The sequence below is a fragment of the Lutra lutra genome, chromosome 2, assembly GCF_902655055.1.
Source record: "Lutra lutra chromosome 2, mLutLut1.2, whole genome shotgun sequence".
NCBI classification, from domain to species: domain Eukaryota; kingdom Metazoa; phylum Chordata; class Mammalia; order Carnivora; family Mustelidae; genus Lutra; species Lutra lutra.
In genome coordinates, this window is record NC_062279.1 from 139,602,123 (window position 1) to 139,626,580 (window position 24,458).

At 38.5% G+C, this 24,458-nt stretch overlaps 1 protein-coding gene across 1 annotated transcript in view; it reads right to left on the bottom strand.

Annotated features, from left to right (window-relative positions):
- INPP4B (inositol polyphosphate-4-phosphatase type II B) overlaps nucleotides 1–24,458 on the bottom strand; it is an 832,665-nt gene that overhangs the window by 327,273 nt on the left and 480,934 nt on the right. Inside the window, 2 exon segments of the mRNA XM_047718523.1 lie at nucleotides 19,412–19,528; nucleotides 21,564–21,682. Of these exon segments, the coding sequence (XP_047574479.1) occupies nucleotides 19,412–19,528; nucleotides 21,564–21,682 (236 nt within the window).

The window sequence follows — 24,458 nt, forward strand, 5'->3', positions numbered from 1 at the left end:
GTTAAAACCTCTGTCTTCAGCTCAGGTCATGATCCCAGCATCCTGGGATCAAGCCCCGCATTAGGCTCTCTGCTCAGCAGGGAGCCTGCTTCCCCACCCCACCCCCTCTGCCTCTCTGCCTACTTGTGATCTCTATCAAATAAATAAATAAATAAATAAATAAATAAATAAATAAATAAAGCTTTAAAGTTTGTTATGGTGTTAAAATATAAACATAATCATTATCATCATGATAATATTAAAAACAACAGCCACAGCAGTGAGCAGGCAGTGAGTGGTGACTGTATGTCAGGCACTGTGCTAGATTTACAGCGATCCCCTCATTTCATGTTTATAACCACCCTGTGTCATATTTATCATTATCACCATTTCATGTGTTTAATGAACTGAAACCAAAAATGATGAAGTGACTGCCCATGCTTACAGAATTAATAGGCTTTGGAGCCTGGAAATAAGCCCTGCTTCAGATGGGTATAGCTCACAATCCTTCCCATAATCTCAAAGACTATTGTTCCAAACAAAGATACACTTTTCATCCTAACATTCTTTTTCTTATAATTTTTTGCAATTATCTGGATTTCTTAGCAAAACTCATTTGGGTCAACATTTTGGAAGACATAGAATAAAGACTGCAAAAACAAAAACAAAAAAGGACTTGCATTATTTTTGAGACAGTATGGGGAAAGAGCATATAAACCAGAATTGAATGTAATTTCATATATATTCTTTCTCTTGTTCTTCCATACAATTGTCTTTTATTATAATTCTTTTGGATTCCTGCATTTAGTCAAACTAATTAAAGTAATCTTTATTGATATTGTTATAAAACATCAAGAAGTGTTTAGACGGTACTCATGTTCCTTAAGGAAGTCATATTACTGGTGATTTTCACATAACAATTCATTTCCCATCAGAATCTCCAAATGCATCAAAAAAATAATTCTCAAATCTACTTGTTACCAGAGAAGCCTAGCATTCCATTATTTCTCACTTGGTAAACTGATCCAAGAAAGGGATTGTAATAAATATACTGCTACAGAGGAAATTTTATAATTAAAAATAATAATAACAATTCAGGAATTTCAGGTAAAAGCAAGATGAATTACCAAACAATCTCCAGCTCTCTGTTCTGGAGCCTCCCACTACCAACTACCCCAGAATTCCTGGGGACTCCCACAGCTTGCTTAGGTGGCCTAGATCTCTACATATGTGTCCAGTTCACCCTGAACTAATCTATTCCTGTATATCCACTCACACTCCTTTTCTCTTCCTTGTTTTGCTAACCAGTATTGATATGGCATCAGCATTCACATACCCCTTAATCCCTTGGACTCTAGCTTTTTCTCAGCACCTATTTTCTAAAAGGCTAGTGACCTCCTAAGCACTAAATTCAGTAGTCTTTCTTCATATTCCTTAATATCTCTGTAGATTTAGGCAACATTGACCCCCCTCTCCATCTTAAAAGTTGCCCCCTAATTTGGTTTTTGGAGATTGCACTAACCGGTTCCCTTCATTTCTTTTCCCATACTGCTTTTTACCTCCCCCCACCTTTTTTATTTATGTAACACAAATTTATTCAGGAACAAACGGTGGATTAGAAATGGGGATAAACATGGGGTGCCTGGGTGGCTCAGGGGGTTAAGCCTCTGCCTTCCGCTCAGGTCATGATCTCAGGGTCATGGGATCAAGTCCCGCGTCGCGTCGGGCTCTCTGCTGGGCAGAGAGCCTGCTTCCTCCTCTCTCTCTGTCTGCCTCTCTGCCTACTTGTGATTTCTGTCTGTCAAATAAATAAATAATCATAGAAAAAAAAAGAAATGGGGATAAACAGACAAATAAGATGGTCCCTATTTCAGCAGTTCACACTCTAAACAGAGTTAGACCTATAAACAGAAGATTATGGTACTGAGGGATAAGGCTTTTTTTAAAAGATTTTTAAATTTACTTATTTATTTGAGAAAGAGAGAGCAGGGGAGGAGCAGAGGGAAAGAGACAAAATCTCAAAGCAGAGTCTGTACTGAGTCCAGAGCACATAGTAGGGCTCGATCTCAAGACCTGAGCCAAAATCAAGAGCCAGCTGCTCAACCAACTGAGCCACCAGGTGCCCCACATGATAGTCTTATGTTAGAGTACTGACTCCCAAAGAATGACCAGAGGACCAGCAGCATCAGCATCACATGGGCACGTGTGAGAAATTCAGCTTTGTGGTCTCCAGCCCACATCTACCAAAGCAGAAAGCTAAGGTAGTTTTTGTTGCTGTTGTTATTGTTGTTTTATCCATGGTAAAAAAAGAAAAAAGAAAAAAATATATATTCACATAACATTAGTCATCTGTACCATATTTAAGGGTACAGTTCAGTAGTGTTAAGTATATTCACACTTTTGTGAAACAGATCTCCAAAACTTTTTCGTTGTGCAAAACTGAAACTCCACACTCATTAAACAACAGCTTCCCTTTTCCCTCTCCCGCCAGCTCTGGTAACTATTCTACTTTCTGTTTCTATGAATTTGAATATTTTGGATACCTTCTACATGTGGGCTCTTACAGAATTTGCCTTTTTGTGACCTTCTTATGTCATGTAGCATAATGTTGTCAAGGTTCTCCATTATACCATTTGATGGGAATTTTTTTCCCCTTTTTCAGGCTGAATGATATTCTATTAGACATAAATGCCTCATTTTGTTTATCCTCTCATCCACTGGTAAACATTTAGTTTGCTCTCACCTCCTGGCTATTAAGAAAGGTGCTGCTTTGAACATGGGTATGCAAATATCTCTTTGAGATCCTGATTTCAATTTTTTGGAAAATTTTGGAAACAAGAAACAGGATTGCTGGATCATATGGTAATTCTATTTGTAATTTTCTGAGGAACCTCCATACTGTTTCCCATAGCAGTTTCGCTGTTTTTCATTTCTACCAAGAGTGCACAAGTATTCCAATTTCTCCACATCTTAGCCATGGAGAAATAACACCTGTTGTTTTCTGGTTTTGTTCTTATTTTTAATTTTTTAAATTTATTTATTTGTTTGTTGTTTAGTTATTTGTTTTTTTTTTTTTAAAGGATTGGTTGATAGATTGATTTTATTTTATTTATTTTTTTTTAAGATTTTATTTATTTATTTGACAGAGAGAGAGATCACAAGTAGATGGAGAGGCAGGCAGAGAGAGAGAGAGAGAGAGAGGGAAGCAGGATCTCTGCCGAGCAGAGAACCCGATGCGGGACTCGATCCCAGGACCCTGAGATCATGACCTGAGCCGAAGGCAGCGGCTTAACCCACTGAGCCACCCAGGCGCCCGTAGTTATTTGTTTTTACAGTAGCCATTCTCACAGGTGAGAGGTTACTTTTCACCTTTTCATTTTAGGGTTTATTTATTTATGAGATAGAGGGAGAGAGGGAGAGCACCCAAGTTGGGTAGGAGCAGAGCAGAGAATCTGAAGCAGACTCCCTGCTGAGCCCAATGCAGGGATGCAGGGCTTGATCCCACCACCCACAGGATCATCACCTGAGCCAAAACCAAGAGTTGGATGCTCAAATGACTGAGCTGCCTGCTTTTCACCTTTTTACTGAGATCAACTCTCCTTCACGTTGGTATTCCCCAAGTTTCTGACTTTGATCATTTTCTCCTATTTTTCTCTCTTGATTCTCTCATTTTCAAAGATCACTTCTGTAAGGATTGTAAGGATGCCTTTCAAATCTTTCTTCCAAATCTTGTGGTTACTTGCCTAATTCAAAAATCATTTCCAAGTTGCACCTTTTTTGCACATTCCAAGACAAAAAGTTTGGAAGAACAGATGCTTAATTTATCAGAATCCCTTGCTATATTACTGAAACCATAAGATACAATTCTAGTCAATGAGATCCAAGAAAGAGTCTGGATCAGAGTTGGTCTCCTAATGTAAAATAGACAGAATCTGATATACTACACCTTTTCCATTTGCTGTGAGAGAAAAAAAAATAAGGAATAATTATTTAAGCTACTGTTAGGCAGATGCTTCTAGACAATATAGATCTTGTCATTTTCCCTTAATTCCATGCACCTTTTTCCAAATGCTTGTTTAGGTATTTCCACATGGATAGCCCATCCATCAAATTTATCATAACAAATATCAAATTGATATAAAGAAGCCCATGTATTCATCATCTCTTTAAGCTTTCTTAATACATGCAACCTTTTACAGAATAAGCATGAAAATAGTTAAGTGAATTAATAAGTTGTGACACAACTAAACATAGGATAGCAAATAATCTGTGGGAACTTCTAATTAGAGGAAACAGCATTAAAATACATAGCTCTTCCCCTTGTCTATTCTTATCTTGACATTATCAGCACCCTAGGATAACATCTCATGATGATGATATGGCTTAGCTCCTTTTGGACGTCCAGTTCTTCAACACTGAAGACTTGCATTCTGTAACCCAGCTAATCTGAGATAAGTACCAAATAGACTATCATAAATGGTCATAGCTATTCCACAGCAACCTAAGGTATGCTTATCCAAATAGAAATGAGCAATCATAAGGCCATCAGGACATTTTACACCACGAGCAAGATGCATTATCCAAGGTAGTTAGTCTAGAGACGCACAGTGCCTTCAAACCTCTCCTTCTTTCCTTTACTGAAGGTCTACTTAAAGAGGTACTCACCACACTTATAAATGTGATTATCCTCAGCAGTGGATAGATTGAAAGTCATCATCAAACTCAACTTACTGGAAGACTTAGGGACCTTAATATCATTCCTGAGAAACTTCCTACAATCCAATGGGTTCAACACAGAAGACTTAGATTCTGGTGATTTCAATGTGACCCTCAGCAAATTGTTTAAATTTAATTTCCAGCTCCCTGACACAACAGGGCCCTGTGTAACACAACAGGATCCCTAGGAGGATCAAATGTGATACAGTATGGACAAATTCTTTGTAATCTCAGCTTTATATCATTTATTTGTTCTTTACTTTCTGTGATGTCCCAAAAAGAATTAGCACTATTATAAAGAGGAAGTGATATGTGTCGCTAGGATAAAGTAAAATCATCCTCTTCTTTAATCTGCCATCCAGGAACACCACTCGTAGTTTGGTCTGATGCTTAATTAATAAATAACACTCAAAACTTTCCTTCTACCTTTGATGTTTCTGAGAGTCTAAATGGTTAAACCATTTCCGTATTTAAAAAAAAAAAGTTTTTCACAATTTTTGGGTGGCTGTGGCCTCAGAAGTTCTTCAAACAATCTCATCTAGTTAGGCATTCATGAATTTCCTGAGGTCAGGCTAGAGAAGAAACATTCTGCTAATCTTTTGTCTAACGAATGTCGTTAGAAGGAAAATGAAGTAAGTTTGTGAGGAAGGTGGAAAAGAATGCTTTATTCGCTGCTTTTTACTTGCTGCTCCATCCAAGGTCAAAGAATCCTATAAAAGCCTTTCTTTTTAGGCAGTTTGAATGATGTCTCAAAAATCAAACCAGATGATGACTCAGAGTTGGAAGAATGAAAAAGAGGGACAAGGTGATTCGCTGGTCAGCCCATTAGGTATAAGTATGACTTGGAAAGTGAATCTTAAAGAAGAGGGGTTTTCCTCTCTCATATTCTTTCTTACAGTGGTTTGGGAAGATAGACCCATAGGTGCACCGCTATTTGTAACTCTTAAGTCAGAAAGAGAATCAGGTATCAAAATGACTGCAATGGAAAATACAGGCATGTCTCTGCAGTAATCATCTTTTTCAGTTTTTCTCCCCTTTGGAAAGACACACTCACTCGGGAAATGAATGTTGGAGTATCAAACTGCAGAGTGCCCAATTAATAAAATGATAAAATAACAACAGAGAAAATAGATTCTTATTTACTGCTGTTGATGTGTTCAAACTGAAACATGGCTGATGCACAGCACTGGCTCTGCACCCAGCCACAAAACCACCAGACAAGAACCACCAGGATATCCAGACCAATCAGTTCACTGGAAACATGGCTAACCTTGGGGAGTCTGATACCTGAAACCACCAGTCCTTCTCTTGGAAATATATCAATGTCCCTCAGGAAAGAATGCCCTGAGGGCAAGAATAATAACTGAACAATATCTGCAGTAAATGAGGACAGTACTTATATTTTGACTACGATTTTCGTTTCCAAAGCATTTTTACGTGTGTTAGTCTATTTTCATTCCAATAGCAGACAGACCAGGACTTATCATCATTTTATGGCTGGGGAAACTGAGCCCCCAAATGGGTAACTTGTTTAAAGCTGCAGACTAAGTAGCAGATCTGAGATTAGAGCTTCCGGTTCTTTGCTCTCAGTGTGGCATCCCATTTGAGAAGGAATCTTTGCAGGGTCAAAGGGTTTTATATATATATATGTACATGTATATATATATACACATATATATATATAAAGATTTTATTTATTTACTTGACAGAGAGAGAGGTTGCAAGTAGGCAGAGAGGCAGGCAGAGAGAGAGGAGGAAGCAGGCTCCCTGCTGAGCAGAGAGGCTGATGTGGGGCTCCATACCAGGACCCTGAGATCATGACCTGGGCCAAAGGCAGAGGCTTAACCCACTGAGCCACCCAGGCACTCCAATATATTCTTTAAAAAAAATTTATTTATTTGAGAGAAAGAGAGAACACACAAGCAGGGGTTGGGAGGGGCAGAGGGAGAGGGAGAATCTCAAGCAGACTCCCTATTGAGTGCACAGCCCCCCACGGGGCTCAATCCTAAGACCTGAGATCATGACCTGAGCTCAAACCAAGAGTCAGCCGCTTAACCAACTGAGCCACCCAGGTGCCCTAAAGTGTATTCTTGATGCCCTATTTGAAATGTTCTCGCTATAATTCTTTCCAACGCTCTGTGCACATCATTTTTCCCATAATAGCATTCAGAAATCTTGTTTGTATAGCCACTGATGTAAGCGTCTTACACTTTATTGCAGTTCATCTACGCATTGTCTTTTTTTCAGATACTTCTTCAGATTGCAAGTTCAAGGTCAAGGAAGCTAGTGCCCAGGGAGAGTCAGTACTGTATATATATGCTAGAGAAAGCAGAATGGAGAAGGCACTGAAGCAGAATCTGAAAGATATGCTTCTGCCTTTAAACTTGCACTAACCAGGGGCGCCTGGGTGGCGCAGTCCTTAAGCATCCCAGGTCATGGGCCCGGGGTCCTGGGATCAAGCCCCACATCTGGCTCCCCGCTCAGCGGGAAGCCTGCTTTTCCCTGTCCCACTCCTCCTGCTTGTATTATCTCTCTCACTGAGTCTCTTCCTGTCCAAAAAAAAAAAACTTAAAACAAAAAAACAACAAACTTACACTAACTGGAAAGTTTCCATTTACAAAGAGAGGAAAATTTCTCTGAATACTAACATTGCCTTAAGGATATTTTTGGCTTCTTTCCTTTTTTGGCAACAAATGAACTTGATCCTGGAATTTAAAGTTTAAAGCCTTACTTAATGTTTAAAGCCCTGTATTACTCAGTGTACATATTCATATTTAAAATTTGTGTATATGTATGTGTGAATACACACACACACACACACACACACATATATATATATATGCATCTGTCTAGAGTTTCTGTCATGAAGCCTCCGTTTGTTTCTGAAATTGTCTGAGGCCAGAGCAAGCTGCTATGTACAATTCACTACACCTCCACTTAAATTCAGGAATGAAAAGCAAAGCTATAACATATATTATATCAAAAGCTCTGAATGGGGGCCAGCTGCAGGTTGAGGTGGGTGATCCCTTGTTTATGTCCAATACAGATCCTCTTGGGAAAATGCTTTCAGACATTTTAAACCACTAATATGACTATCAGTGTTCTTTTCATAAAACCAAAATAGCAATTAAAAAATATCAGAATAATATTTAAAATTGTAAATATCCCTACAGATCCCATATCTGGTTAAACAAATATCCATAGTGCCTTCCGAAGGCTGCTTCCTCTATCATGGTTAAAAACTACAATGCCAGTTTGTATGAAAGACCAATAACAGCGTGAATTCACACACCGAATTCCTCGGGACATGGTATAAGGAACAGCTGCCACCTTAACTTTTGGCTCCAACTTCAATGAGCACATCTTAAAAGACAGCTTGACTTAATGCCATGAAACCTAAGTAACCTGGCTCATGGCAACATGAGAAGAAAATCTTTGTGGTGTGGAAACAGATGTCCCTTAACAGTGTTCAGGATGTGACATCACCTTCTGCCTTGGTGTACATGACTCCTCTTGGTAAGTTTAAAAATAATTTTCACGTGAATTTAAATACCAGCCTGAACTTAGTTGTAATTATCATTCCATTCACATGGCTCTAAGGAAAGCCTATGTTTCTTTAGAATTTCCTTTTGTTCCTGCTGGGCCGCATATATAAACTTAAGGTAATAAAAAGCTATTCCTAGCTGAAGAGGTCGAACTTTTTAAATCACTAGTTTCTGCTCCTTTCTCAACAGAAGAAATGTTTTGGCAACACGTCACATCTCAGCCCTGCAAAACCAAGAGAGAATGGGGAGCTGAAGCCAGACACGTGTCCTCAGTGCCCAGGTTGGTCTGCTTCTGGGGTGGCCTTCATCAGATGGGGCGTTCACTGAGCCTCCCCATGCACACATCAGCTGGGCCAAGAACGCTGCCGCCTGAATGAGATGGGGTGGGCCAGCCTCTAAAGGCCTGGACACCCAACAAATGGTAACAATGGGGGATAAAGCTGCAGGTGTGAGGGAAATAAACTGAAGCAGAAATAAATCAGCTCAGAGCCCAAGTTAGCTCACATATTGCAGTGGTCAGTAATCTTAGCACGTAGAAGGATAAACACTCCTATATTGACTTTGAACCACAAGTCATTGTACAGCTTACTGTCTCTAATGTAGCATGGGAAGCTCGTGCTTCCTCCTAAGACTGCAGGTCTAGAGACTCCTACGAGTGCCCCCTCAATTGTTTCGGGGAGTTCCCAGGGGCTTCATCAAGTATTACAGATGATTGCCACTTTCCTCCTCTTCTGCTCTGACCTGACTCAGTGATGTTCTCAGCTGCTTCCTCCATTCCACACAGGTGATCCCTGACAGTGGGTCCTTCCCATCTCCCCAGGCACTGAAGCCCCTGCCTTGTCCCCACCAGTACTCCTCCAGGTTGCCACTTGCTTATAACAGTTCCCTTTCATCCAGGACCACCCACAGACCCACTGCACTGACTCTTCAGGGCGCAAAAGTAACACTCCTCTTAGGACAATATATTTTGTGTAAAGTAATGGGAATGATGGTCAGTTTTGAAAGATACATTTATTTTATTAAAAAATAAGGAAATCTTTCAGAAAATCCATTGACATGACTGTATTGTAACTATTTTAATTCATGCTCTCCTTTTACTTTTTCCTCTGCCCCCATCATCCATACCCGTCCCCACCCAATCCACTGCCTTTGTTCTCCTGCATTTTCTACATACTCGTGACAGTCATCCACAATTGTATATTTCTTAAATACAAAACCAATGCACACATGTATATAAAGGCATTTTTCATTATTAGGGTTTTTTTAATGGAATTATATTACACACCATTTTTGGCATTTGCTGTTCTCAATTTCACAGTCCCTCCTGAACCTTCCAAGTCTGCTTTTAGAGCTCCAATTAATTACGACCACTTTTCCTAAGGTTTCCTAATATCCCTAGTTTGGACACACCAGAATTTATTCATTCTACATTCCACGACTGATAGGCATTCACCCTGTTTCCAATTTTTCACTATATGAGCAATGCGTAAACATCCTTTTCCATATATCCTCAAGTACAAGTATTTTACTTCTAAGAGGTTAATAACTAGGAGTAACATTGCTAAATCAAAATGGACACTTACTTTCCATTTTAATAAATGCTGGCAGATTTTTTTTTAAGTTATAAAATTTCACATTAAATCAGTCATGCATGACAGTACACTTTTTCCCACATCCCTGCCAGCAATGGTCTTTAACTTTTTTGTCAGTTTATGAGTAAAAATTGATGATCACATTGCTATCTTAATTTTGTGTTTCCAAGAAAATATAGAATGTTTCCAAGAACATTTTTTAATGTGGGGCTCAATCCCAGGACTCTGAGATTATGACCTGAACCAAAGCTAGAGGCTTAACCCACTGAGCCACCCAGGAGCCCCGCTAATACTTTTTGTATTAAACAATCCATCCTTCTTACCTGCTCAGTTGAACCATCTCATGGAGTTAATTATCCTGTATCCTGGAATCTGCTCTTGGATGTGATATTCTCTCTCACTTCTCTATTTGTTCATTCTTATGATCAAACCATACAGATTTGACTGCAGTAGCGATATGTTTTGTTTTGATGCCTCATCAGGTAAATCTTACTATTTTTAAAAATGTCCTTGGCTATCCTTGAGTATTGATTTAATAAAGTAAATTTTAAGATCATTGTATCCAATCCCCCAAATCCTTCTCCTTAAGAATACTTGTATTTTATTTGAAATTATATTAAATGTATAAATTGAGTTTAGATCAGTTTTATGTTAATTATAATTTTTTTCTAACACAAGTTTTCCTATTGGTAAAGATCTTATTTTATAGTCTTCAATAAGACTTTATACTTTTCTATGTAATTTTTTCTATAAAAGAAGGAAGCTATTGATTTTTAAATATGTTGATTTTTATAACCAACCAACTTACAAAATCATATTTGGTCTTTATGTAAAGTCTCTTGGGCTTTCTATATATTTTAATCATATTAATAGAGAAATAGTTTTGCTTTTCTCCTTCCAAATTTTATATAAGTAATATAATTTTCTCATTGTATTTTCTACAGTCTCCAAGAAAATGTTGAATGATAATGTTGAGAGTGGTTAATTTGGTGTTTAGTTGAAATGACTTTACCATTGCATTGTTTAGAACATTTATATTATCTTATCAGGATAGATTTTTATATTTCTATAATATAATCTACTTCTTTTTTATTAGATGTGGCCACTAGATTTATTAAATGCATCTTTAGCATCCATTAACAGAATCAAATGAGTTTTCTCCTTAAGTTATTAATAAAATGGATCTTTTTTTTAAAGATTTTATTCATTTATTTGACAGAGAGATACACAGCAAGAGAGGGAACACAAGCAGGGCAAGTGGGACATGGAGAAGCAGGCTTCCTGCTGAGCAGGGAGCCCACAGGACTCGATCCCAAGACCCTGGGACCACGACCTGAGACAAAGGCAGATGCTTAACAACCGAGCCACGCAGGTGCCCCAATAAGATGGATCATGTTGATAGATATATTGATATTGAACCATTTTTGTTTTTCGAATCATATTCTTCTCTTTCCACACAGATGAACTCTACTGAACACTATTTCAATAATTTATGTACCTTTGTTTTTAATTGAAATTTGGTTCTTGCTTTAAAAAAAAACACTCGTCAGATTTGGGTATTAAAGTGCTCCCTATGTTGTAGGCTGTATTTTTAGATGAAACCTAACTGCCTAAATTTTTGCTCTCTTATGATGAGACATTAGAGAGCTTCCTAAAACTTCTGGGCAACACCCATCAAATAAGATTTATATAGACATGACTAAATCCCAGTTTGTGGACTCAATGCACTCAAACAAGAATTACCTGGCAACTCCCCCAACCACTCTTTCCAGTGATAACTCATGCTCAAAAACTTACAAGAGTAAAAACTTAAAAGCCATTCTTGAATATTCAATGGAAGTAGGACTCAGTCAAATAAGAGTCCATAAAGAAACACAGGGTAAATTATGTTTCTCTATGCTGTGATTAACATTAATTAAGTGTCCCAGCTTTGAAAAGAGAATGGAAAGTGGCCCTACCTCATCATTTCTATTTTAATTGGAAAAAGGCAAATTAATTCTAGGTATTATTGTGTTGTTGTTGTTTTCAACTAGGTTAAACAATGTTTCTACAACTCACACATTTGTAGATAGCCAAGTGTGAAAATACTCAAAACACAGTTCTGCTGATCTACATGAAATAAGGATGTGGGCCCTTTTAGTCAAATAGCCACTCTGTGAAGGCCAAAAGATTTTTTTAAGAAACATACTTTACTTCATGAGTCAATTTGTTTTCTTATTTCACTCTCAAATAGCCAGTCTTTCTCCATGCCAACATCATTATTTTCTAATGGAAAGTAAGGAGGTATTGAATACTCTTTCCTCTATTGTGGGAACTCAAACAAAAACAAAAACAAAAACCAAACAAAATCCCTGGACAGTTGATACAGAAGGAGTACTGTGCAAATGTAGACAGGAGCACAGAGAGAAAACAGGAGTAAGAGAGAAAGGAAAAACAATGTAAAGGGTAGCATGGAGTGTAATGTACTTGATATGTAAACAACAGAGGAGGGAAAAAGGTAGAGATGGAAATGCAAATATACAGAGAGTAGGATAAGTGCTAAAGGAAAGAACTTAAATTTGTAGTACTTCTGCTTCTGGTTAAGATGCAAAAACTTGCAAGAGAGACTGTCACCCCTATAGGAACACTAGGAAGTCAGATACACTACCAAATCAGTTTTTGCTAAACCCATCAGAAAACTGAGGGTGTAAATAAACCAAAATAAAATGCAATCCAGGGAATGACAGACCCTTCTTGGAGGAAGAAATGCCCATGGCCCCATATTATTCCTGGCTGAGTAGCAGGGGAAAAGCAATATTCCACAGACACCAGCTAGATTTGCAATAAACTTTTAATGAGCACATTACCTGCAGGAGAGATCTGAATCCTGCGGAGCCCTAGGCGTAGCATGGGTCTTGCCCAACCACCTACTCCTTCCCACTGAAAGTCACATACTGAAGGAGTACATTTCAGTATGCAGGAGAGCTGAGAGATTCACCAATGCGCTGCACAGGGCTTTCTCCAATGTGAGGCAGAAGAACAGAGGTTGATCCCCACCCCCACCACACACACTAGCCTGAAGCTTGAGAAAGAGGTGAGACTGCTACAAAATGAAAATATTGCTGGGGGAATCCAAGGCTGTTTTAACTTACAGAGACAATTAATGTAATTCACTACATTAACAGAATAAATAAGAAAAACATTTGAGCATCTCAGTATATACCAAAAAAAGTCACTTGACTAAAGTCAACACTATTCTTGATAAAAACTCACAGGAAATTGGGGATAGAGGGAAATCCCTCAATCTGATAAAAGACATCTATGAAAAGCCTACAGTTAAGATCAGCTCTACTGACAACAGGAATTTAAAACTCTATTTTTAAAAATACCTCGTACATTAGCATGAAAAACTAAAAAATACCTAAGTCTTAAAATGTATTATGACCACACACAAATGATCTAAACACAAATATATTGCTGATAAAATTTAAATACCTATATAAAATGGAATGATATGCCTACCATACTTACAGATCAACAGACTCAATATTGTTAAGATGTCCATTTCCTCCAAACTAATCTATAGATTTAACACAATTCCATTCAAAATCCCAACAGTCATTTTGAAGAAGTTGACAAGCTATTCTCAAATTTATATGGAAAAACTAAGGCTCTTAGAGGCAAAACAAAAACAAAAACTTTGATAAAAAGAACAAAGCTGACAAAGATAGAGGACTTAAATTACCTGATTTCAGGACTTACTATAAAGCTACAATAGTCATGTTACATCATGAAGCTAGACAAAATGATCAATGGAATAGTACAGATCATCGAGAAGTAGACCGACATCTATCAGTAGACAATTGAATTTCTAGTCAAAGTACCCAGTAAATTTAGTGAAGAAAAAAGTATTTTTGACAAACAGTGCTACAATAACTTGATATCTACATTGGGGAAAATAACTTTGATTCCTATCTCATTCATGAATGTAAAGGCTGGAACAATAAAACATTCTGAGGAAAGACCCTCAAGAATAGTCTCATGACCTAAGACATAATGATCTTTGGAGGCACAAAAAGCACTAATGAAAAGATTAATAAACTATACTCAGAATTTAAAGTCAAAATACATAATTAAGGAAATTATAAGACAAGCCAAAGAGGGGAGAGAGGACTTGTAACACATATATCCCCCCCTTTTTTTGGTAACACATATATTTATAAAAGCACTTACATCCACATATATGAAAAGTTCCTTTAAATTAACAATAAAAAACTCACTTTTTAAAAAGGGAAAAGTCTTGAGCAGAAATATCATTTGAAAAAAAAAAAAAAAAGAGGGGTTCCTGGGTGACTCAGTCAATTAAGCAAGCATCTGACTTTAGCTCAGGTCATGATCTCAGGGTCCTGGGATCAAGTCCTGCTTCTGGCTCCTTGCTCAATGGGAAATCTACTTGTCCCTCTGCCCCTCCTTCTATCATTTTCTCTCTCTCTCTCAAATAAATAAATAAAATCTTAAAAAAAAAAGATGAATGGCCAATAAGCACAGGAAAAGGTGCTTAACAGAATTAGTCATCAGGAAAATGCAAATTAAGACCCAATAAGACAACCACTTCATACCCACTAGAATGCTAAATGAAGATCGACATTATCATCATTGGTGAAGTTAACAGAACTCTCACACAGAAAAGTAGAATAAAGTCATACAATAACTTTGAAGAACAGTTGGCAGGTCCTAGAAAAGTTAAACATGCATCTGCCCTATGACTTCACAATTTTAACTCCTCAGTATTTACCTCTCAAAATAAAAACAAATATCTACACGAATACTTGTACTGGAATGTTCATAGACACTTTGTTCATTGGTGTCAAAAGTAAAAGTAATTAAATGTAGAGAAACGTAAATAAGAGAATGAATAAATTCAAATTGTGGTATCACGACAACATAATACTATTCTGTAACAATTCCATTTAGCAACATATATGAACCCCAAAAATATATGTTTAATAGGCACAAGAGAACACATATTATATGATTTTATTCACTTAAATTTCAACAAGCAAAACAAATCCATGCTGGTATATATGGAAAAGTGGTTGCCTCAGAGTATGTCGAGTGGCTATTGACAAGAATGGGGCACAAAGGAACTTTCTGGAATGATGGAAATATTTTATGTCTTACATTGGGTAGAGGTTATGTGGCCTCATGCAACTATCAAACTCATTGAACTGAAGTTTAGATCTGTCCATTTTGTTATATATAAATTAATCCTCAATAAAATATAAACATGCTCTTTGTAAATATATACCATTCATCAACAGATAAAAAAGGAAGTGAAATTATTTGTGGAGGGAAGCAGCATTTTAGAATCCTCAGCTACTTCTGTAAGGAATTGATAACTCCTCTTGCAAACTATGTTACAATGGAGACCAGAGCATTACAAAAGGCAAACTGAGCTAGCAAGCTGAGAGGACCATGCAGTACATACAACAGGAAAGGGCCAGGTGGTCAAAAGCAAAAGTTTAAGACATAAACTTAACCATTTTACAACAGGTAATAATAGCTATTCTTTCATGAATACTAGCTGGCCACTGCATGAAACTTATTTAGACATGTACAATTAATTATTCATGCTTAATCTAAGTGCTTAAACATTTTGGATATATTTTTTTCCCCTACACTGCCATACTGAGATTGTTTCCCTCAATGAATCAATTTTGAAGATCCAACTGAAGAATGCTTTTAAAGCATCAGCTGAAGTCAAAATGCCATCGTGTGGAAGTGGAAATGAGGGTAACCCTAAGAACATATGTATCCTACAAAGAAGGAAGGATCTTTGACTTGGCCTACTGAAGTTTTCAGAATCTCGATTTTTTCATCTTTAAAATGGGCAAGGTAATACTTCCCTCAAAGAATTTTTTGGAGATTAGAGAAGAAACCATGTATAACATATTAAACACAGAGCTTGACATGTGCTTAGTGATCAATTTTATCAATTTCTTTTTCTTACCAGCTGCGCTCTATCTTCTACAAGGAGAAGACAGGCTTACAAAATTTGTATCTCAATAAGTATAATTAGACCTAATCTTCTAAGAAGTTAGTGTAGAAAATCAAACAGAGTCAAAGTATACTAAATGTAAGTCATTTTGTTTTCCATAGAGAAACACAAAAAACTTAACTAGACACTTCTGTGTAAGGAATTGTGCTATAGATTAGCTTCCTTGGACATATAACTCACACAGTATAATAAATTTACATCCAATCTTGATAAGGTCACTTTTTTTCTGAAAGATACAAATGGAGAATTGCTAGTAACTAGCAGTAAAAAATATCTTAGGACATATATCCTCACCTGAGAAATGTTCCATATTTACTGGACACAGGACTCTGTCCTATAAACTAGACACCTAACAAGCTGGGGATACAGCAAACATTTATTTCCTCTAAAAACTAAACAAATGTGGCAATGTGAACTTCTGCAAAATACATAGAAATTCAAATTTCTATCGTGATCAAAGCCAATTTTGTGACCTAATTATATGTTAGCAGATTGATGGCTATCCTCAGTGTGGTGTTGAAAGAGCCTTGTTCAGTATTTTCCAAAACACAAGTTGCATGGGAAGGAAGGAAAAAAGACAAAATATGATGTTCTTTTCCTATGTAAATTTCACCCTCTTCTGAGTTTTTTCTATAACATATGAAAGACCCACAGTCCCAGCTTGATTCCCTAGGGCTGATTGTGTCTATGTTGTTTCAGTTTCCAGGAAGTTTAAAATAGAGCAATTAACTTCAGTATATATCCAGAAGATATATACTGTTTGAACACTTCACTGTTTGAACTTGGGCTCTCCTATCCTAGCCATAGGCTTCAATTTCAAGTTCAAGTCCCTACCCAAACAGCTGGATGTTAGAGCTGCCCATTCTGAGAAAACAGTTTCCTCACAAAGAGGAAAATAGTAAAAAGGTCACTCTGATTTTAATAATGACCCTGTCATCCACCATACCCCACCTCCCCACCTGCCAAGCATTATCTATCCACCTGCCACAGTGTAAGACTTCCTGCAGTGAAGGAGGAGGATGAAGGATGTAGGAGGAGGAAACAACAGTCCTTGTGAATGGACAGACTCTTCTAATTGGTTACAATGATGAATTGCATATCTGCTGAAGTTACTAAGTGAGATAATCAATCTTAGGTCCAATGTTTAGAGGCATACAAGAACAACCAGTTACATAATGGCGGTATCAAGGGCATAGACGAAAGGTTATAATTTCTCTTTAAAAATATCTAATATTGGGGCGCCTGGGTGGCTCAGTGGTTAAAGCCTCTGCCTTCGGCTCAGGTCATGATCCCAGGGTCCTGGGATCGAGCCTCACATCGGGCTCTCTGCTCAGCAGGGAGCCTGCCTCCTCCTCCTCTCTCTCTCTGCCTGCCTCTCTGCCTGCTTGTGATCTGTCTGTCAAATAAATAAAAATCTTTATTAAAAAATAATAATAAAAAATAAAAATATCTAATATTAATAGTATTTTAATGGATATAGAATGGCAAAGTAACACATTTATTTGACTGATGAATTCCAAGTAATGATAAATTCAATAGGAATGGGTAAGCAACTTAGTTATCTGACTCAACTCATTAGTTTTTAGTCAGTAGAAAATCTCATTGTTCTGGGTCAGCCTAACATGATCAGTGATTTGTTAGGATCAAATATTTAAACTACTTTTAAATACATGCAGAAAATTTATTAATTTTCTAAAACACATACACATATTCTCATTTCTTAGGCATTAAAAGTGATATGATCTGAAATTTTTTAGGTCGTTAAGTGCTCACAATTATAAATTGTACTTGAAGACCACTTCCTTTGTCCCCCCCCCACCAAAGAAAATCTTAAGAAGTCAGAGAACAAGGGCCAGGATAAAGACTGTATGTCCATGGGTACTATTAGCATATTAATAAACTGTATTTCTATTTACACTTCCATCGCTGGGGCTAATTGTTAGTTATTTTGAGGAAGAGGTTATGCCTTAATTAACAGCTCTTAGTAAGTGAGAGCTGGTTGCATTTCTTAAGTATGTTCACATTTCACAGTCTTATATCATAGCAAGGATCCAGTTCATCCAATACTTTTATGTGATGACACCTCTGATCAAGGAAGTCTTTAAAGGAAGTCTTTAAAAGACCTTAAACAATTAGCTTCCAGAATAGAAGCCAACAAGAAGCATAATTAATGAGTAAGCTAATTATCTATCCATAAAGCATTAACATCCATGCACATTTTAAATGAGGGAGAGTAAAGGGGATAGAAATACCTTAGGTATCTAAACTTTCTCTCATGTTTCTAAAGACTTCACAAACTCAAGAGTTTAGGAGAAACATTCATTTCTGTAACATTTATTTCTGTAAGGTCTAGAGGTTCCTAGACCTCTGGCCTTGCCATAGTCTACCCCCAACTATGCCTTGGGACTGCTTGGGGGATTGAATCTGATCGTGTGCTTGGAGGAACAGAAAATCCCACGGCTCCCATCATCCGAATCATTTCTCTGCTTACTAGTCCCCTGCATGGCTGCATCACCTCCTCCCAGTATCTGTTTGAACCATAACCTACATAAGGGCAGAGTTTAAAGTGACATTTTCCCCAGACAAGGTATCGGTGATTCTCTATGTCCAGCAGGACCGCTTAGCCTTAACAGGAACTCTGCTGGAAACTAAAGGCCTCTCGGCCTTCAAAGTGTTCCCTGGCATGTCCTTCATATGGATCATGAACACTGCCATAGCTCTTCTGCCTTGAAACCGACAGAACTTCACAGAGACTGGAGAAATTTAAAGGGGAGGGCCCCTTTTAAGCCATTCCCTTTTCAGCACCACCCAACAGCATTATCTTCTGTCCCGGAATTTGAAGAATGACTTCTAGAGACAGTGTGGGGTCCTTGACTGTCTAACCAGGCAGTCTGATCCAGGTGGAAGAAAAGTCAGACACTGCAGGAAGACCGAAGAATTTAGGACGAAAGAGCACAGGGGCTTTACATGACCTCCCCGCAAGGAGGCCAATTAAAACGTGTGCCTAGTGCTTCTCGTTACCCTCTGTTTGCTTTGGTGCCAGGAACAACTTCAGGAAAATAGAGGGAGTGTCTTTCTACACAGTATTGTCCAGGAATAAACTGTCCAAATAGAGCAGTTTGTCAACCTCCTGTTGTAGAATAATTACAGTATCCAGAGAGTTTTAAAACAGTATAAAAATTCCATCTCTTGTCCTTGCCTTATGCCCACACTATGACTCCCTCAACAACTCCTTAGAACAATAGCAGAAAGATAAACTAAGACATCAAGCCAGCCTTCCTGAGAAAGAGAAAAATCTCTTCTGAAAGCTTTTGGTCCTAACCAATTGCCAGTTTGGCACTAAGCCCAATGAATTGGGCATGGAAGGATGCGGGGGAGGTGGGGGGAATCCTCAGTAAAATATAAACATAAGACAAGCATAAACAAAGTATAAATGCCCTCTTTGAAAAATGCCAATTATATCCAACCAAACCCAATAGTTTGGAAAAGCCTAACTCCTTCTCCCACTCCTCCCTGAAAAAGAAATAAGTACAAGTACTTACAGTGTCATGAGACTTATCCTTGACATCATAGACTGTTAGCTTTATTTTGGTCTCCTCATAGATGGGATACTCAGATGGGAATGTGACACCCGTCAAAAACAGTGGGTCTCTTGTTCCCTGCAACAGCACAAGCAGACAACTTTGATTCCATAAAGTAGCAACTGCAGCTGGCAGCATGCAGGGACACATGAGAACACAGCAAGTGTGTCTGAGTCTGTTTGTTTTTCTAGGAAATAGCCCTATTGGAAGAGAGATCTGAATCGCCAACTGATGCTCATGGGCGACAGCAAGGCCCAGAGCCCAAATTCTGATAGAGCTATTGATAGTAAATGGCATGGCATCAGTGTCCGCGCTGCTAACAGTCTGGAAAAACAACTGATTTTCACTATATGCAGAATCCTTCCTTAAGGTCAGTTGTCAGTCCATTTAGAATAGATTTAATGGATTTGACCTGAAATTCATGCAAATAAGCTAAGATATTGACTGATCAAATTAAAATGAAGCTATTTTCTCATAAACTACCATTTACTTCCTTTCTGTAATGATTCAGTTGAAAGCCATGCTCTGATAATGTCCATTTGTTTTAAGATGTTCAGCTGTGTTTTTTTCTCAGACCGGTCTGAAAACTAATGAAAGAAACTAAATATGATGGATTTGGGCCTATGAAATTACTAACATAGGATGCAGTGCCCTGGATATTTCCATGCCTCAGAATTAATTTTGAGAGAGCTGACACCCAACATTATATTTTACATCTATATTGCCAAATATCATTGAGATGTTTGCTAGAATTTAGTAAACCAGGTGTCTATGAGTTTCTGAAAGCCCAAGTTATTTATTTAGTCATTCATTCTTTCTCCTTCTACTCAACAAATACTTCTTGTTCAGCTCTGTGTTAGACACTTTGGAAAAAGACAGTCAATAAAATAGCCCAAAACAGCTATGCGTGTTCAAACATAAACAACTGAAATGTGTCAAAATCATTTCTTTTAAGTCTTGACAATATACATATATTTTAAGAATAATGAAACTAGAACAATATTTGAAATTTTTTTTCATAGAAATGAACAATTTTATAATTTTAGTCAAGTTTTCGCTGTATGGATGAGACTATTTTTGTTAATTCAACTACAGCATTAGCTACAAATTATACCAGCATTGGAACCTAAAGTTTCCAAAGGGCATATTCAAGGCTACATGCAGGAACTGGGTCATTCCCATTAGACAAATGAGTCGAGTTCAGTCTGAATCATTTATTCCGGCAGCCAGGCACAGGCTGGCACTAAGCAAACCCAGTCTGGGGCAAGCTACTTCGTTCCTTACAGAGAAACTCCTCAGTCAAAACAGACAGGGCGTACAGGTCTGAGAAAAAGCATGCGGAGCTAAGGAGTTTGAAGCACACTTTCTGTAGTCCCAGATGTTCCAGTATTTCTCATTCACTAAGTTCGTGAAATAAGTGTAATGAGAACAAAATAATCAAAAGGGAAACACTTCCTCTTTTGAATCTGATCCAATACAATAACAAGTTTCCTCCCGACACATACTGAATGTTATATTAGTAACAATAAATGTAAATAGGAAATCTCTCATCTGATGAGTAATATTTACACCCTTCAGCTAGAAACATTACAGTTGCTCAAATTAATCATCTACCTTTCTTTGAAAAACATGGTACATTAAAAAGACACACACAAATAGCAAATAATATAAAGTTTCCATCAGCAGACTGAAGAACACAGGAAAAAATGAAAAGTATAAGAACACTTAACTTCTCTGGGGGTACTTTATGACTCTCTTTTAGTCCTTCCAAATTAAGTATTCGTTACATTTAATTTAATTAATATATATATATATATATATTCCCCCCCACTCACACTTGGTGATTTAAGGATCCAAAGTGAGATTTTTTTTTCCTCCTTACTAAAGAAAAAGAAGGTCTACGAAAAAGGCAAGCTTTTCTCTCATCTGTTTATTCTGGTAAGTTAGCAATGCTTCATAACCTCAGGTATGCTTTCCTAAATAACAGAGGACAGGAACATAGCACAGCTGCTGGCCACGACTAACTTATTTCAGCTGTTTGCTCAAAGTCAGAGAGAAGCTGAGAAGGCGACAGCGGGGCAGAGGAAGGCAGACACCCAGCGCGCTCACTCACCTCCACAATTTCCGTGCTCGAGTATCTTGTCAGACCCTGCTCCGCGGGGTGGATGACTGAGATCTGCACCAGTGTGTTCAGCTTCCGATCACGAACGGGAGCCACCAGATCCTTGCATGCTGGCAATGACAGAGCAGAGAGAGAGAAAAGAAACTAGCACCGTGTCTCAGGGAAAACTTCTGTGCCGAGCTGTAAGTAAACTTAGCGACGGCGCTGAATGAAATCTCCTGGGACTCAGGCTGATTTTTACAGGGGAGGAAGTCCCTTGGAAGTACCTTACAGAAATAGGAAGTCACGTGCTGCAGAGCTGAGAGTTCATTTCCACTGACTACGGTTGCCGCTCCTGCTAGTCTGCTCGGCCCTGGGATGCCAGGTCTGACTTGTGACTCCACACACAGCTCTGGGACTTGAGCGACTTTAATTAGTCATGAAACCCTGGGCTTTAATTCACACTCCCAGACAAAGTAAGCTGAGTTGCACTCTATCCAGGAAACTTTATGCTGTTCCTTATTGACACTGGCGGGAATAGTTCAAATGTACCAGTGCACCCTGTCTTGGCTCTAGCAATCTACTGGCTATGATCAAACACAGCGACAGAAAACTGGGGAGAGCCCCTACCCCACCAAAGCAGCACACAAGCCACAGGCAAGCGGCAGAGGAGGCAGAGGAGGGGTTAGAAACGCCCTGTCTGGGATTCCAGCCAAGTCTGGGAGAGAGAAATGTGGAATAAGGATGGGTTAATTCTTGCCCAGGGGCCACAAATGTAAGAACTTTCCTTTGAGACACCAGGCTCATATTACAGAAGCTTAGCACCATACCATATTTCCTTGAATATTTTCTCCTCCCACAATCATTCCCACAATTTGGGGGGGAAATCCAAAATTTATTCCTTTTCAGCATGTCCAGTGTCCCTTCTCCCCTGGCTTTGAAATAGTAGTTTTACTACCTGCAGCTGGATGGCTAAGTCTGCTGTAAAGTGTCCTCATCAGAGGAGGTTCGAGTTTTGCTCAGCAGGTGTCTTAAGGCAGGCTGGGGGAGACTGGGATCTTCTGTCTGGATCCCTGGGTGAGAAGGAGCTGGGCTCTATCCCATCCTTGCCTACACTTCTGACTGCTGCAGGAAGGGACAGAAGGACAGCACATTTAAGTTATATTCTGTCACCGCAGCAGTTTACAGCACCTTCATCTGCTGGGACAGTTACTACGGCTTAAATCCAAAACTTGAAAGCAAAGGGAATTTTATTTATTTTTTTAAAAGATTTTATTTATTTATTTGACAGAGAGAAATCACAAGTAGGCAGAGAGGCAGGCAGAGAGAGAGAGGAGGAAGCAGGCTCCCTGCTGAGCAGAAAGCCCAATGTGGGGCTTGAACCCAGGACCTGGGATCATGACCTGAGCCAAAGGCAGCGGCTTAACCCACTGAGCCACCCAGGCGCCCAGCAAAGGGAATTTTAAATGTAATTATCACCCTCAGTGGCTTACAGATCATCTCATTTATAGAAGCAGAATGGGATAGAGGAAAAAGCAGAAGTTTTAGGCAGGTGCCTGGATGGCTCAGTGGGTTAAGCCTCTGCTTTTGGCTCAGTTCATGATCTCAGGGACCTGGGATCAAGTCCTGCTTCTGGCTCTCTGCTCAGCAGGGAGCCTGTTTCCCCCCCCACCCCCCTCTCTCTCTGCCTGCTGTTCTGCCTACTTGTGATTTCTCTCTCTGTGTCAAATAAATAGATAAAATCTTAAAAAAAAAAAAAAGCAGGAGTTTTGGGATCAAACAGGTCTGTTTTTTTGGCTAGTTCTATTAGCTAGGCAATGCTGGACAAATTTCTTACCTTCTTAACTCTTCTTGCCAGACTTTGAGATCCTTTTAGTCCTGTATGGTATTTTGTCATGATTTTTCCTTATTTAACCCACCTCTATTTAAATGCCTCTGGCAATACAGAAGAGCTTAGGAAAGCATATGTGGAAAAAGTAACAGTTACAGTTTTACCCCTCCCTATTTTTTTTTTTGGAAGCATTTTGCTAATTATCTTTCGATTTCTCAAAACAGAACTTTGAATTACCCTCTCAGTTTTACATATTAAGAACAAGAGGCTTAGAAATAGTAGGGGCTCACATTTCCATTATTAAAACCCTGGTGGTTTGTTTACATCATTCCCCATTAGCTCCATTTCTTTTCTTGGCATACTGAGTTCCTCTCCCCCACAATGGCCTCTCTCTTCGGAAGACCCACTGCCATGATTCTCTCTTGTCTGACCCAAGAGATCTACAGTTTTAGGAAATACTGATGCAAGGTTTCAACATCAACATATCTCCGGAAGGGGGAAAAAAAGTTAGATTTAGACTTTACTGTTCTTTGATGGTTACTCTGATCATTTCCTCTACTTGCCTTATGAATGTGTTTAACTTCATCACTCATTCGCTTGGTTATCTGTTCAAAGTATACAGCTTTCTCTCCACTTACAGATATTGACTCTATCTGTTCCTGGATTTTAAAGCTAGAGTTTATTTGCTTCAAACACATGCATCTTGCCCTCTTCCTTGGTTGTAACCTCATCTCTACCTGATGAGCTTATGACACCTTTGCTCAAAATAAGTTACTCCTTTTCAGATTTCTTATCAGGCTTGACTGTGGGCTGTGGTTATTTCCCAGAAGTGAGCAGCTGTTCTCCATTTTATCAGTGAAACTCTCAGACTCACTTCTAATAAAAACAGAAAATCTTCATTAAACTGAAATGTTCTGTCCAACCCAATTTACAGATATCCCAATACAGAAGTAAAAACAGCAATAATGGCACTTTGTAATTCTCTATTTTCTGTATCTAAAAACGGGCACAGAAAGCAAAAACTGAACTCACATCTTAGATAGCCCATACCTCATTTCTTCCCAACAGCCCAGAGG